The sequence below is a fragment of the Ovis aries genome, chromosome X (genome assembly GCF_016772045.2).
Source record: "Ovis aries strain OAR_USU_Benz2616 breed Rambouillet chromosome X, ARS-UI_Ramb_v3.0, whole genome shotgun sequence".
NCBI lineage: Eukaryota > Metazoa > Chordata > Mammalia > Artiodactyla > Bovidae > Ovis > Ovis aries.
Window position 1 is genome coordinate 81,242,044 of NC_056080.1, and position 15,672 is coordinate 81,257,715.

General features: G+C 45.5%; 1 protein-coding gene across 7 annotated transcripts in view; it reads right to left on the reverse strand.

The window, feature by feature from the left end:
* The window catches only part of GAB3 (GRB2 associated binding protein 3), a 95,316-nt gene extending 81,548 nt beyond the window's left edge, over positions 1–13,768 (reverse strand). For all 7 annotated transcript variants that reach the window (XM_042241607.1, XM_042241606.1, XM_060407837.1 and 4 more), the window contains exon 1: positions 13,679–13,768. In XM_042241607.1, coding sequence (XP_042097541.1) covers positions 13,679–13,750 — 72 coding nt within the window. In that variant the 5' untranslated portion in view covers positions 13,751–13,768. The remainder of the gene's footprint in view (positions 1–13,678) is intronic.
* Positions 13,769–15,672: the final 1,904 nt, after the last annotated feature.

Genomic DNA, 15,672 nt, shown 5'->3' on the forward strand with positions numbered 1-15,672 from the left:
TTAAATATTTAAATAAAATATATTTAAATTTAAATATGTAAATCAGGCCATGTTTAAATTTGAGTGTGTGAATAAGGGTTTGTTTAAATGTCCATATTTAAATAAGCAACTGTTTGGATTTGAATATTGAAATAAGGAAATAACAGGACTGAAAAAATAGAGGTGGACATTGACCTAACACCAGCCTCAGAATGCTTTCTAAAAACAGGACATGACAGCCTGAGGCTACAGAGAAAAACCACGCCGCACATTCATTCCTCAAAAGTTAAGATGTTGATGCTGTGAACAGGCACGCCACCCACAACTCAGTTGCCAGAGCACAGGGGGGCAACAGAAAGAGGGTGGTAGGCAGGAGACGGGTCCTAGCTGGTAGGCTGCTAACAGCCCCAGAGGGATAGTTACAGGGCAACTCATCCACTCAAAACACTGTTTTGGCTGCAGGAAGTTGCCAAATCCACCTCCCAGCCTCTGGTCAGCACAAAACTGTGACTCAAGTTGCTCCACACAGGAACCCAGAGGATGCCACTGTTGACTGAAGGTCTTGTCTAGGCCTGGGAGGAGCTGGGCTCGCAGAGGGCACCTGCCTGCAGACTTGTCCCAGGTACCTAGAGAGGAAAGGAATAACCTGGCTTTCAACTGGGTTAAAGACTTGCTGGGTTAAAGACTTGCTGGCATATACATCGATAACAAGAAGAACCCTTCACTGTTCACAGTTCAAGGCCAATCCTCTGAGCCTCCTCCTTGCTGGAACCCAGGGTATTTCTGGATCCTGGGCACACATGTGCCAATCAAGATGTGGTCACATTTTGGGGGTGAAGTGATAAGCAGCGGTCTCAAGCGAGCACCTCAAGCTACTGCCCGCTGCCTCTGGCTTCAGTTCTGTTCCCCACAGCGTCCCTCTCAGCTCCTGACATCTGAGAGTCCAGGTGGAGCTCATGCCACTGTGAAGGATTTTTCACATGCATCCTTCAGAAATCTTTCTCCTTTTTTGTGAAAACTGTACCTTTCCAGGGGTAGATAAGAGGTCTAACTGATCTAAGGTCTATTCCATGAGTTGGTTAGATTTTCCTGCTCTATTTTAGACTCAAACAAAAAAAAAAAAACACTTTTTCTTTCATATTGGGTTTTAGCTGATTAACAATGTTGTAATAGATACGGGTGAACAGTTCAAGGACTCAGCCATCCATATACATGTATCCATTCTCCCCCAAACTCCCCTCCCATCCAGGCTGCCATAGAACATTGAGCAGATTTCCCTGTGCTGTCCAGCAGGTCTTTGTTGGTTCTCCATTTTAAAAATAGCTGTGTGTACATGGATTTTTGGACTCTGATGAGTTTCACAGAGGGGAATTATATAAACATGTGTTCAGAAATGTCACTTTCTTCCTCAGAAATTTCTTTGAACGCTCTGGCAGTCACACCAGTCCAAGGCAAAAGAGCACCTTGTTGTTTAAAAGTGTATTTGGCTGGTGTCTCACGAGGCTTTATTTCTTATGTGTCATAACCCTTTGTAGACCTTTTTTATTTGCCCATTTTCCCACTGCCATACTGATCTTTCCCTAATGACTGACAAAGATTATTCACAGAAGTCATGGGTATAAACTCATCTGCCTTATACATTTGTATTGTTTTTGAAGCATCAGTGCCTAAAATCATGCTTGGCATACAGGAGATGCTCAGTAAATATTTGTTGAAGGGCTGAAGAAATGAATGAAGAGAAATGTTTTATTCTCAAATTGCAAAAAATCTGTCTTTTCCTTCATCATTTTTCTAACATATTTAGACAGGTTTTCCCCACCTCCAGATCAGATTGAGATCTGACAACATTCTTTTGTAGAAACTGTATTTCATTGTCTTCCACTTAAATGCAACACATCTGGAATTTGTTTGCCATGTATCTATGAAGTGAGATTGATCTATATTTTTATGAATTTGTTATCAAGGTTATGAAGAAGTTTGCATCTTTTCTGTGCCTGAATAGTTTAAATAGTATGAGAGTGAGCTGTTCTTTAAAGCTCAAAAGCTCTCCAATATTAAAACATTTGAAGTCAAGCATCTGTCTCAGAAGTAATTATCTGTTTCTTTCATATTTACTTTATACTATTGACCAGAACAACATTTTAGGGTGTAACACTGTGAAGAGTGGTGCTCCTTTCCGGCAAGGCCATGTGAGAGTTCTCCTCTGCTGTGAAAATTTGGGTGGAGTTAAATTACAGTTTAAACTTCAGTTTAATTTCTAAGTTACACCACGCACAGGGCCTAAGACCCCAAACCACGGATTTCTTGTCAGCCCTGAAAGCCACAATGTAACAGACTTGCTTCTTGTGAAATAGGAACTAGCGGTGATGAACTGAAACAGCCACCGAAAAGGAGGCCTGAGACGGGACAACCAAGCAGCCCACAAGAAAACCTAGCTGGGGTGTAGCTCTAAGGTAGGCATGGTTCTGACGTGGAAAGAAGGCAGAGGAAACTGAGTTACCAGTGCTGTGGGATGCATCGTGAAACTCTTGACTGGAGGGAGACAGACAAGAACAGAGGGAGCTCCATGCCAGAAGGAACCAGACTTTGATCCCTGACAGGAAACAGCGGATTATAAAAAAAAGTATTTTTTGCCATTTTCTTTCCACCTTTTATGTTGAACTAGTACAAGAATATCATTGCCAGATGTCAAGCAAGCCAGCATCATCTGCTTCGGCTCTGTCCCTACAGTCAACAGTCAACTGGCTGCCAGACTGACCGTTACAATGCACGTCCAGTCACATGGTTTCTATGCTCAGAACCCACATAAGGTCTTCCTTCCTCACTGAGAGGAAAAGTCCCAGGCCTCTTCTTAGACCCTCTAAGACCTGACACCAGCCCCCTCACCCTCTCCCATCACCTCTCTAACCCCAACTGCTCTTTGCTCACTCCCTGGGTTCCAGCCCAGCTCATTGCTTCTGGAACATTCCAGGTGTGTTCCTGTCAGAGGGTCTCTGTGTTGAGTCCTTCATCTCCTGTGTAAGCAGTGGGGCATTTGAATTCCCCGACCCTTGCGGATGCCTAAAGTCGAAGCCAAAAGGTGTCTAGCGGCCAAGAGCAATCCCTCAAACAGGACCTGCAGGCGTTAAGTCACGAAAAGACAACCAGATATGATGCCCTTCCATGTGGAAGTAGATGAATACTGCCTCCGAAGGCCAGGAACTCTGTTGAGATTTGGGACGGATTCATGATATGAGGCTCTCAGAAAATAAAGATGTATGTGAGTATTGACCTGTTACAATCGAGAGCTAGGTGGTCCATAATCAGGGATGTGAATCAGAAACCAGCTTCGAATGAAAAAAAAAAAAAGGGGGGGGTGACAATGGCCTGATTCCTCCACTCTCACTCCAGGTTCTGAGCACAGGGGAACTTCTAATTGGAGAAGGACCTGTGCAGAGACAGTTAGCTGGGCTTTTCCTTTGAAGACATCATCCAAGCAGCTCATCAACAGCAACAAGCCAAACTCCTCGAAAGGCTCCTCTGGGCCTTATTCTGATACCATTTTGCCACTAGGCCATATCTCCTTCTCTGTTAGGCCCAGGTCTGGAGGTGGGTGTCACTTGATTCTTGCAAATCACTGAAATGCTTCCCTCTTTGTTGCCTTCAGCAACCAGGTCCTCCATCTCCCCATCCTCTTCCCTCTCAGCGGTCCTGACACATTCCCTGTGACTCTGTGACTCCAAGTGGTTGTGCTCAGTTGTGTCCAACTCTTTGTGACACCCTGGACTATAGCCTACCCGGCTCCTCGGTCCATGGGATTCTTCAGGCAAGAATCCTGGCATGGGTTGCCATTTCCTCCTTCAGGGGGATTTTCCCCACCCAGGGACCGAACCCACATACCCCACACTGGCGTGTGGACTTTTTACCACTGAGCCCACCCGGGACGCTCTCAAACTCAAAGACCTGCCCCCAAACAAAGGTCTGTGGTCCCATACTCCCTCCTGCATGGCCTCTATGATATAATCAGGACTCCAAAGATCTGGACAGATTGGCCTTAAGGCTCCACAGTGATCAGAAAGGGGAAATTTACCAGGAAGAAAGGAAAGGTCCAGTCCCTAGGACTTGACAAAGCAAAACATCAACGGCACATGTAGAGGCTAGAAGAGAGAGAGAGAGAGCTCAGCAAAAGCACAGAGGAAAATGTGGTTCCCTCGACAGGAAGCCGGCATGAGTCAGCAGTGTGGTGGCCGCCAGCCCTGAGCCAGGGGGACCTGCAGCCTCCAGCAGGGGAAGGGGCGCCTGGCTCCTCTCGGCCTGAGGCTTTGATCCCAGGAGTGCACTCTGTCCTGGGAACAGTTCAGAAGAGGCAGGTCTGTGGCCCAAGAATATGGAAGGATCAGCGGCATCCATCGGCCATACTCAGATGCCTGAGAGGAACCCAAGTCAGTGAGAGCAAGTGTGTGTTCCACGTAATCTCACCAGGTAACAACAATGGGCAGACTGTCCAGTCAGAGCTGTCACACACCTCTTTGGGAAGAGTGTTATATAACCAGTTTCCTGTTGGTAAAGTCTCCAAACAACACGTGATCACTCAAAAAACGTGGCCAGTGTGTCATGAGATCACCGCTGATACACTTGCCAGTCACTGAAGTTTACAGAACTGCACTGTGGCCCAGCTTGCCAACCACCCTGCTCAACAACCTGTCTCTCCTGAATGTTTTCATTAAGCAGTCAACACCTGACATTGGTTATTTCTCTAGAATTATTCACATATTCTTACTTTCTGCTGCACTCCTACAAATAGCCCTTCTGTTCCAGTTTCCCTTCCAGCTGGTCTCCCCTGCCAGTTCAACCTCAAGATCGCTGCTGCAGACCCCAACACAGTCTGCGAGCCCTCTAATTAAATCCTCATCGAGTAATAGTTCCCTGATCCCAATGTGCCCAGTACTTCAATGAGGTGTCTGCTTCTCAATGTGCAAAAGGCTGACCAACTCCAAGACTTAAATTGTTGGGCGAAGCAGGTCTGGGAAACTCGACTCTCTTCTAGCTTACATGCGTGGGTTGAGATCCTCCAGAACCAACCTGAGTCTAATGTTGCAAGGTGTCCAGTGATTCCACCAGGTCTTCTATGTGAAACCACGACCACATTTAGGAGAGACTGGACACAGAGCATTGGAATGGGACACTTGACGGCATTGAGCTGCTTCTAAGCACTCTGATCTCCCCAGTGCCACTGGAAGGGCCACTAAGGAGTCGAGTCCTCAAGAAAGAAGGTTCCAGTCACCTCACCAGGCAGAAGCAATTTTATCAGCTAAAGAAAGAAAGTGAAGTCACTCAGTCATGTCCAACTCTTAGTGACCCCATGGACTGTAGCCCACCAGGCTCCTCCATCCATGGAATTTTCTAGGCAAGAGTACTGGAGTGGGTGCCCATTTCCTTCTCCAGGGGATCTTCCCAACCCAGGGATCCAACCCAGGTCTCCCACATTGCAGGCAGACATTTTACCGTCTGAGCCACCATTAAAGCCCAGCTAAGGCATGGTCTTTCTCCTTTCTCCTCCCTACTATTTTCTGTAGGGTTTGCTGGTAGTGGTGAACTCCAGCTCAGTGGCCTCACTCAGCCTATCAGACACTCGCTCTCTTTGACACGAGAGGGAAGGAGCAGGTAGGCAGTAGTGACAGCGGGTTTCTCACTAGAACAAGCTCTGAGTTGTGGTTTGGGGTGTTTTTTCCTGGCTGTTTAACCTCAAAACTGGTTCTCCAGCCCTCTCAGCATGTCTGTCAGAGACCCAATATCATTCTGATAAGCTCTTTTTCTGCTGAAATCAGTCAGGATCAGCTTCTGGTGCTTGCAAAGTAAAACCTTGACTGGTACCACATCTACAAGGAGTATGTGGTCTGTCCAAGTTTCCTCATTTCTAAAATGCACTGAAATTGAATGAAGGAATAATAAATAGAAAAGGAGAAATTACAGAGCTATAAAAATTAAAAAGTAGAACTAATAGTAAGCAAGACACTGATTCAGTGCCAAAACAAAACTCAGTAAGACAGAACACATCAAGTAACCTAACCAACAGGGGAAAAAGGAACAGAGCCCAAACTCACAATGACAAGAAAGCAATACCTCTGGGAAGAGGAAAAACAAATTGTAAAAATCATAAGAATATTTTATAAAATTATATGTGATGAATTTGACGGCCAGAATGAAACAGATACTTTTCCAGGAAGAGTATAATTTACATAACTGACTCAGGGAAAGATAGACTAAACAAATCAATTTCCATAAAAGAAACAGAGTTGACAAAGATCTAAACACACCAAAAAAGCACCAGATATAGCTTAGAGGGGGATTCTGCCAAAATTGTAAAGGGCTGTTAATTCCAACTCTACTTAAAATATTCTAGAATATGGCAAACTTCCAAATTTTTGTATGAGCCAAGTATAACATTTATGCCAAAATCTGCTAAAGACTGTACAGAAATAAATAAAGCCAAATTTAAAGCCAAAGACCAGTGTCTCTCTCATGAATATTGGTACAAATATACAATATAAAATATTTGGTTGGCCAAAAAGTTTGCTCAGGGTTTCCGGCCAAACCAATATTAGTATGAATAATCCAACAACACAATAAAATTATACCTTGTCCAGCTGGTACTTTTTCCAGAAATGTAAAAGTGGTTTAATATTAGATGATCTATTAATAGAATTCATTGCTTTGCCAGATTTAATGAAAAAGTCATGTGACCATCACTAGAAAAACTGAAAAACTTCTTAATAAAATCTAAAAATGACTTTTGATGAAAGAAAAAACTGATTAATACAGGAATTGTGGAATATTTCACTAACATGAAGAAAATATATTCTCCTAGCCCCAAAGTCAATATATTCCTTTTTTTAACAAACAGCTTTATTGAAGTATAACTGACACACAAAGAACTGTACATAACTAACATGTACAATTTGATGAGTTTGGCATATGAAGACACCCGTGAAACCATCACCACAAGGTAACTGATCCATTACCTCCCAAAGTTTCCCTGTGTGCCTTTGTGTGTGTGTGTGAATGTGTGTGCACTAAGAACACGTACATGAGACCTAACCTTCTCACAACTTTTAAGTGCATAATACAGTATTGTTGGCTATAACCATTATGCTTGACCGTAACAGTCGATCTTTAGAAACAACTTATCTTGTATAATTGAGACTTTATACTCTGGTGATTCAGATGGTAAAGAATCTGCCTGCAGTGCAGGAGACCTGGGCTTGATCCCTGGGTCAGAAAGATCCCCTGGAGAAGGGCATGGCAACCCACTCCAGTATTTTTGCCTGGAGAATTCCATGGACAGAGGAGCCTGGCAGGCTACAGTATGTGGGGTCATAAAGAGTCAGACACAGCTAACACTTTATACCAAGAGGGGCCAGCAATCCCACTTCTGGATATATGTTCAAAAGAATTCAAATCAGGATCTCAAAGAGATATCTATGCTTACATGTTCATCAGAACATTGTTTACAATAGCCAAGGCACAGAAACAATCTAAGTATATTCACTGATGGATGCATGGCTAAAGAAAATGTGTTATTTCCATAAAATGGAATATTACTCAGCCTTTAAAAAGTAGGGAATCTTGCCATCTATGACAACATGGATAAACCTGGAGGACATTATGCTAAGTGAGATAAGTCAAGCACAGAAGAACAAATACTGCATGATTCCACTTTTAAGAAAAGGTCCCTAAAATAGTCAAAGTCTTAGATGCAGAGAGTATGATGGTGGCTCCCAGGGAACAGGGGTAAAAGGAAATGAGGATTTGTTGTTCAATTGGTATAAAGTTCCAGTATCTTTCTTAATAGAAAAACACTGATCTTGACTTGCTTATTTTATTTTTTTGGCTGCACTGTAGATCAAAATAGGCTTGCCCATTGTCAATACTACTTTTTCACATTGGGGTGTTACCCAACACATTTGGACAAAATGGAAAAAAATGAGATACATAAGAATTGAAAACAGAAGTGGTAAAATTCTATTTTGGATGACATGACTGTCTACATAGGACATCCTCAAAGAAAAATCAACTGAAAAACTACTACAAAAAATAAGATAAATCAAAGGTAAGAGGATAGAATATTAATATGTTGAAATTATAATGGACCAAATTTTGTGCATTTCCAGCTGAACCTGGCCCCACCTGCCTTCCAGGCCTGGCTACTCGCTTTGTGCAGAGCTGTGGCCTGTGCTGAGAGTCCTTCCCCACCATGCCCAGGTCTGATCCAATGAACCCTCAAATAGTCCAGAGCCTTCCACCACTCCGGATTCAGATTAGACACCGGGCCACAAAACATTCACTTTCCTAGTGGTTGCCCAGAAAGACACTGAGAGACAGGCACCATAACCAAACTGGGAGATACATTTATCTCCCTTCTTCGTTGCAAAAGACCATCTCAAAGACAAACTGATTCTATAGAGCCTGTCCAAGTCCATCCAACTGACCCAACTAGTGGGTGTGTTTTCTTATGAAACTGCAACCAATTCAGTAACACACTATTTTGCATTTTATTTACTTCCTTTCCTTTTTCCATCACTCTCACCACACTGAGATTACAACCCCAACAGAGCCTTGGCAAATAAGCTTTGGCTCAAGTTGTGTTTTCTAAGGAATGGAGGTGAAGATAGAATCTAATAGCCCTACAGATACAAACAACAGTTAGTAGACATAATGGAGAAAGCCCCGTCTACAGTAACAACAAAAGTGAAAAAAACAACACACACACACACACACACACACACACACACAGAAACCCCAAATAGACATAAGACTAACAAGAAGTGTGCAAAGACCTATGTGAGAAAAACCTGGAAATACTCTTCTAAGACATAAAAGCTGACTTGAACAACTGGAAAGACATATTTTGTTCTTGGATAGAAAGGCTCAACACCATAATATCAGTTCTCTCTAAGTTAATTTAAAAATCTAAAATAACCCTCCTTTCCAATAATAACAGATTTTCTTTTGAAAGTAAGCAAGCCAATTCTCAAGTTCATGTGGCAAAATAAAATCAAAACTAGCCAAACTAAACTCTAAAAATTCCAACAACAACAACAACAAAAAACCACCAACAATAAAGTCATATCAGTGGAGGCTTTTCTGGTGGCTCAGCAGTAAAGAATCTGCCTGCAATGCAGGAGACCCGGGTTCTATCCCTGGGTCTGCCTGGAGGAGGGCAAGGCAACTCACTCTAGTCCTCTTGCTTAGAGTCCCATGGACAGAGAAGCCTGGCAGGCTGCAATCCAAGGGGTCACAAAGAGTCAGATATGACTAAGCAGCAGCAGCCATATCAGTATTCAAGTCAATCGTAAAACCTCTCTAATGAAAAGAGCATAATAATGGCACATGAGTTGACAGAGATACAATAGAAGATAACAGAAAATTCAGAAATTGAACCAGAATGAAATATAGGAATTTCATCTATGATAAGGAAGGGCACCAGTAGGGATACAGACCAATTTTTTAAATAATTATGTGTTGGCAAAATTGTACAGCAACTTGGAAAACAATAACATCAGATCCGTTCTTTACATCTGCACCAAGGTAAACTCCAAAAGGATCCTGAATCGAAATATAAAAAATAAAACACAAACCAGGGCTCCTGTTTGCTTCTGCTCAGCAGCTCAGACCCAGCACCGCAGTGTCCCAAACACTGAGCTGATGACATTCCTGGGGAAGAAGGGCTGCGGGCCTTGCCTGAAGGAGGAGAAATTTACGAACTCACTGCCCCAGCACAAGGCCATGCCCAGTACAGGGGCAATCACCCCTGCTGGGCAAGCAAGTTGGAGCCCCGGGCTTTGGCAGGAGGGAGCTGAGAGTCACACTTTCAAGTCAATCTAGGTGGTGCAGATCCCACCCCTGGCCACCTGCCAGCATCATCATCCCCCCAGGCTGATGCCTGACCCGGCCTGCAAGTACCTGCATCTCCCCCATAGACCCCAATGCCTCAATAAACCCAAACACTCAGGGGAAAAATGATCAAATTCAACAAAATACAAACAAAAACAAAACCATACAAGCACCAGAAGCAGAGTCAAAATACAAGTGACAAACAAGGGAAACGTATACACATCTCTTCTCCCAAAGGACTAATCATCTCCCAAAAATTGCAGCTAAAAAGACCAACAGGGAGAAGGCACACACATGTCAAGACATGTTCAACTTCCCTCCATGTAAAAGAACTGCCAATTCAAATGACAATGAAACACCATTTCTCACCTATTGTATGGCAAAAAATGTCCAAGTTTAACATCACGTGCTGTTGGCCAAGCAGTATTGACACTGCTGGAAGGAATGCAAAATGGAACATTCGTTAATATCTATGGATTCTAGATTCACAGGCCCAGCAATCCCAGCTCTGGTAATCATCCAGGTGTACCTGCATAAAAAGGAAAGCATCACCTGGGCAATGCTATTAGTTGTGGCCATGGTTGTACACATCAAGAGGGGAAACAACTCAGGGGTCCAAAATAGGGAAGTGGCTGAATAAACGTGGTATGGCCACACATCAAGATGGTATACAGCTGTCAAAAATAATGAAGATCTCTGGTCACTGACATGGACAGAATCCTAGAGTGACATTTTTTTTTGAGAATTTTCAAGATCGACTCTCTTACCAACTTTCAAATCCACATTTCAGTATTACTAGCTACAGTCGCCATGCTGTATATTAATATACTCAGAACTATTTATTTTATAACTGCAAGTCTGTACCTTTGGAGTAGCTTCACCCATGTCACCCACCCACCCCCCTTCCCCTGCCTCTGGCAACCACCAGGCTGTTCTCTGTATCTCTGAGTTCAATTTTGAAGAGTTTACATAAAATTGAGATCACCTGGTATTTGCCTTTCTCTGTCAGACTTAATTCACTTCGTATAATGCCCTCAAGTTCCATCCATGTTGTTGCCAGTGGCAAGATGTCCTTATTTTGGATGGCTGAATAATATCCCACTGTATATATATGTGTAGGTAAAGAAGGGTCTTTATCTCCCTGGAGAAGGAAATGGCAATCCACTCCAGTGTTCTTGCCTGGAGAATCCCACGGACAGAGGAGCCTGGCTGGCTACAGTCCATGGGGTTGCAGAGTTGGACACGACTGAGCAACCAACACATCTTTATTCATATGCTGATGGGTACTTAGGTGGCTTACCTTACCTATTAGAAATAATGCCTCAGTGGATATGGCGGTGCAGATACCTTTGTGGATCAGTGATTTTGTTTCCTTTGGATAAATACCCAGAAATGGATTTGGTAGATCATATGGTAGCTCTGTTTTTATTTTTTGAGGAACCTCCGTACTGTTTTTCATTGTGTGCCGGTTTACAGTCCCACCAACAGTGTAGGAGGGTTCCCTTTTCTCCAACATCTTTGCCAGCATTTGTTAACTCTTGTCTTTCTAACAGCCATTCTGATAGGTGTGAGGGGCTAGCTCACCTGTGCTTTTGGTTTGTATTTCCCTGACAATCAGTGGTTGAGCCTATTTTCATGTGCCTGTTAGCCATCTATTTGTCTTCTTAAATCAATAGACAATGTAGAATGGAATATAGACTAAGCTACCTTTGTGAAAGAAAGGGGAAAATAAGGAGCTATGTACGTATGTCTTTGTATTTATGTAAAGAAATATTGGACAGGTGAAGGTACAAACTAAGAAAAAAAATGGTTGAGGCCTAAGGGCAATTAAGATGGATGATGACAGAGGGGAGACTGAGATTTCTCCATGTATGTCTTAAATATATTTTAAAATTTTGAAACATGTAGACATAATATCTATTCACAGACACAGAAAAGAAACATGGTTACCAAAGGGGAAAGTGGGGGATAAATTAAGAGTTGGGAATTAGACACACACTAATATGAATAAAAGAGATAAACAGCAAGGTCCTGCTGTGTAGCATCGGGAACTATATTCCATATCTTGCAATAACCTATCATGGAAAAACTCTATAGCTGTATAGCTGGAAGTAACACAATACTGTAAATCAACTACAGTTAAATTTTAAATTTAAAAGAGCAGTCACAAAACTAACTTGGCTCATGGATTCAAGAGGATGAAACACCAGCTTAGCTTGCACTGAAAGACTTACCTAAAAACAGACTCAGCTTCTGTTAGTCATTTAAGAAACATGAACAGAGTACTACTTGCTCTGGCCATGTAAGAACTGAATTATTGCCTTGTTTGTGCTAGTAGCCTGCTTTGTTATGTCGCTGTGTTACAAATGTTACGGTGTGGACTTCCGGAGGACAGGGAGCAAGTTATTTTTTCTCGATGACACAGGGCCTAGTTCAGAGTTGGTGCTCAATTAAAAAGAAAGAAGGAATGAATACCCCCTATAAGATCTGAACCAACAGTGGCTGAGTGATAGCGTCGCGTTGCCTCGCGGCCCTGACGCATGATCGCCACCTAGTGGCCACAGGAGATTCCTGCAGAGCTTAGAGAGAGAAACTTGACTTCGGCGTGTGTTCCCGAGATGGCTTTCAACCAAAAAGCATCAAAGCCTGTCTAAACGACTATGTCCCTCATTAGAAAAAATTACCCTTTCTGGTCTTGAAGTGTTGGGAGGATGCCACTGAGGCAGTCTCGCGTCCTAAGTCTCCTCCATCACCACCCGATCACACGACTCACACACTAACCGGTGCAAAGTCCACACCTGCCACACCTCCATCGGACCTCCCAAGAAGGAAACACGTGTGATAACAGGTGTAGACACTCATGGCTTTCCCCAGGTGGATGAGCGGCTAATCAACTTTCCTAAGCCAGTCTCGTCAGGACAAGATATACACCAGTCCTAGCCAACAACCTTCCACGAACTTTGGTCTGCAGGTTCGCCAGCTTCCTGCAGCGTCGGACACTCGCTCGAATGTCGAAGGGCAGAGAGTAAACCTGCCTCGAGCTGGTTTTGCAAGGCCGGCTCTGTCGCAGACCGTCACCACCACACCCCCCCCCCACCTTTGAACGTCAGTGAGTTTTCCAAGCAGCTGCACCCTTAGCAAAGCTGTTGAGTGCTTCAGAGCTCGAGAAATATTGGACCTCGTGTTTAGGGACTGGTGGACCCCAAAAGAATGATGAAGGTAAACACTGGTGGTAAATCAGGGGGGAAAAAAATCTATCTATGGCTGTAATGAGAAAATGCCTCTAAGAGACGGACACGAGTCTGCTCCTGGCTCAGCGGAGAAAGGGGTCTGAGCAAGTGTACGTTGCAAAGACCTTGTCCTGCTGACGCGGCTGGAGAGAAGAAATTTCGAGCCGGGGTCGTCCATTTAAGATGGTGATGGGATGCGTAGGAAGGGGAGGTCTCCTGAGCGCCCCGTGTCTCCTCCTACCGAAAACCCGCGGTGCCCATAAGTACCAGCAAAGAGGGGCGTCCGAAGAAAGAAAGAACGAAGAAGGAACAGCCTGGGGAAGACCGCAAGGGCGGCGGTGTCCGATGACAGTTACGCGGAAGGATGGGGCTCGCGGCCCATCGCCGCCACGGCCCCGGGGACCGGGACGCTCCTTCGGGAGGTCCCGCTCCGAGACCGGGGTCGGCGCTCGGCTCCTCGACGTACGATCTCGCTTTGCCGGCCGCCTGCCTCGCCCGCCGCCGGAGCGTCGCGGGTGGGGAGGATCCCGGGGATCCCCCGCGCGCGGAAGGGCCCCGGGACCCCCCGAGGGCGCGGGGCGACTCCCCCTACTCACATAGCGCTGCAGCTTCCTCTCAGGGGGCGACTTGACCAGCCAACCCGTGCAGACGGTGTCTCCCGTGCTCATGGTGCCTGCCTTCCCTCTGGCTCGGCCAGCGCCCGCGGCGGAGGAAGTCGGTGGGGTTGCCGGCGGGGCGGGCCCAGCGCCTCCCGCCCGATCGCCGGCCCAGCGCCGCCACCCCCCCGGCGGCCCCGCGACCCTCGGCCCGGGGTGGGGGGCAGGCGCCACCCCCCGGCTCCGGGCAGCCCAGCCCGGCGGGCCGGAGCGGGTCCCCCCGCCGCCAATCTCGCCCCCCGTCCTCCCCTCCCACCCCGATCGGCCGCGTCAGAAGGGCTGGTCTCCGGGCCTCGGGCCTCGGAGTCGCGAGAGGCGAAATCTACACCCGCACCTGCGGAGTCAAAGCTCACGGACGCAGCCTAAGCGCCCCGTGACTTCCCGCTTCCCCTGGTTCACCAAGCACTGCTTCTGCTGGAGCCCTCCCCCAAAGACTGCAGACTCCAGCGGCAGGACAGAACCCAAGTCCTCCCCGATCAAAAGGTTCACACAGGCAAGGGCTGTTTGCAGACTTGAAAAGATGGATCCCAGAAAGACAATGCAGCCGGTGACTGAGGCTGGTAAACAACAGCCACCCACACGACACTTGCTGAGTCCTGCAGGGCCCCGTAACTATGCCAAACGCTGGACAGGCGGCTAGCTCCCTAGATCCACACCCCCTATTATCACGGTCTCAATCGTGCAGGTGAGTAAGCTCAGCCACAGCGAGACATCCCCTGCCAAAGTCATCCAACGCAAGAACTGAGACGCAGCCAGGCCTGGTTGTACGCTCTTCAACGGACGCTCTGCCCTTGGTGAACACACTTGGGAAACATAAAAGCACGAATAGCAAAGTTCGGATCAGCACCCAGAGTTCTAACCTGTGTGATGCCTCTCCCTCAGAAGGGTCACTTGGAAGCAACAAAGGTCACATCATTTCGTTGATTGACAAAAAGACTTCTCAGCCTCCTACCATGTCCTTCCAGAGAGCAATGATTCTTGTACATTGATGTTCATGTGTTGTTCTATAATCAGTCAGGATTCACTGTGGGGAACAGAGTTTGCTCTAGGGGTTTCAAGCAGAAAGGGATTTAATTCAAGGAGCAAAAGAAAGTGAAGTCCCTCAGTCTTGTCCGACTCTTTGCGACCCCGTGGACTGTAGCCCACCAGGCTCCTCCATCAGTGGAATTTTCTAAGTAAGAGTACTGGAGTGGGTGGCCATTGTCTTCTCCAGGGGATCTTCCCAACCCAGGGATCTAACCCAGGTCTCCCGAATTTACCATCTGAGCCACCAGGGAAGCCCTTAGGGAGAAAGTGCTTACAAAACCATTGGAAGTGCTGTAGCGTCAGGAGTCAGTGGCAGCTAAGAGAAAACCAACTATCCACTTTACTAAACCCCCTTGCTAGCCAATATCAGTATACACCCCCTAGCAACATCCACTGGTTCTTGGCAAATTTAAAGCTGCTCTACTATTCCTGCTACAAATGAAACAGCATTCCCTAAAACAGGAGACCACAATGCCCATAAGTCACTATATCCATCTCTAGGGGATATTGATTTGTCTTCTGGTTCATATATCATCTCACCTCAACAGTCTCAAATCTAAAGGAAAACTTAAAGCTAACCTCGATCAACCTTTCTTTGACATCCATGAAATCAGTAGAGGAAGAAAATTGGAAAGTTGACATGTCCCTCCCCTTGAGAGGGTAACAGGCAGGAAGGCCGGGGGTCTCCAAACGGAGGAAACAGGCTGCAAGTGTCAGACATTTTTATCTCTCTTAAGTGGCAGGAAGAAGCAAACTAGTGATATTTTTTTCCTTCTCTATACAAATTTAAAAGGTTTCTCTTAAAATACTGTATTGCCATAATGACACCTGGTTCCACCTGAATTTAACTATTCTCAAACCTTGAGTTAACCAATGCATTTTTCTTATGGAAATGTTTGTCTTAAGCT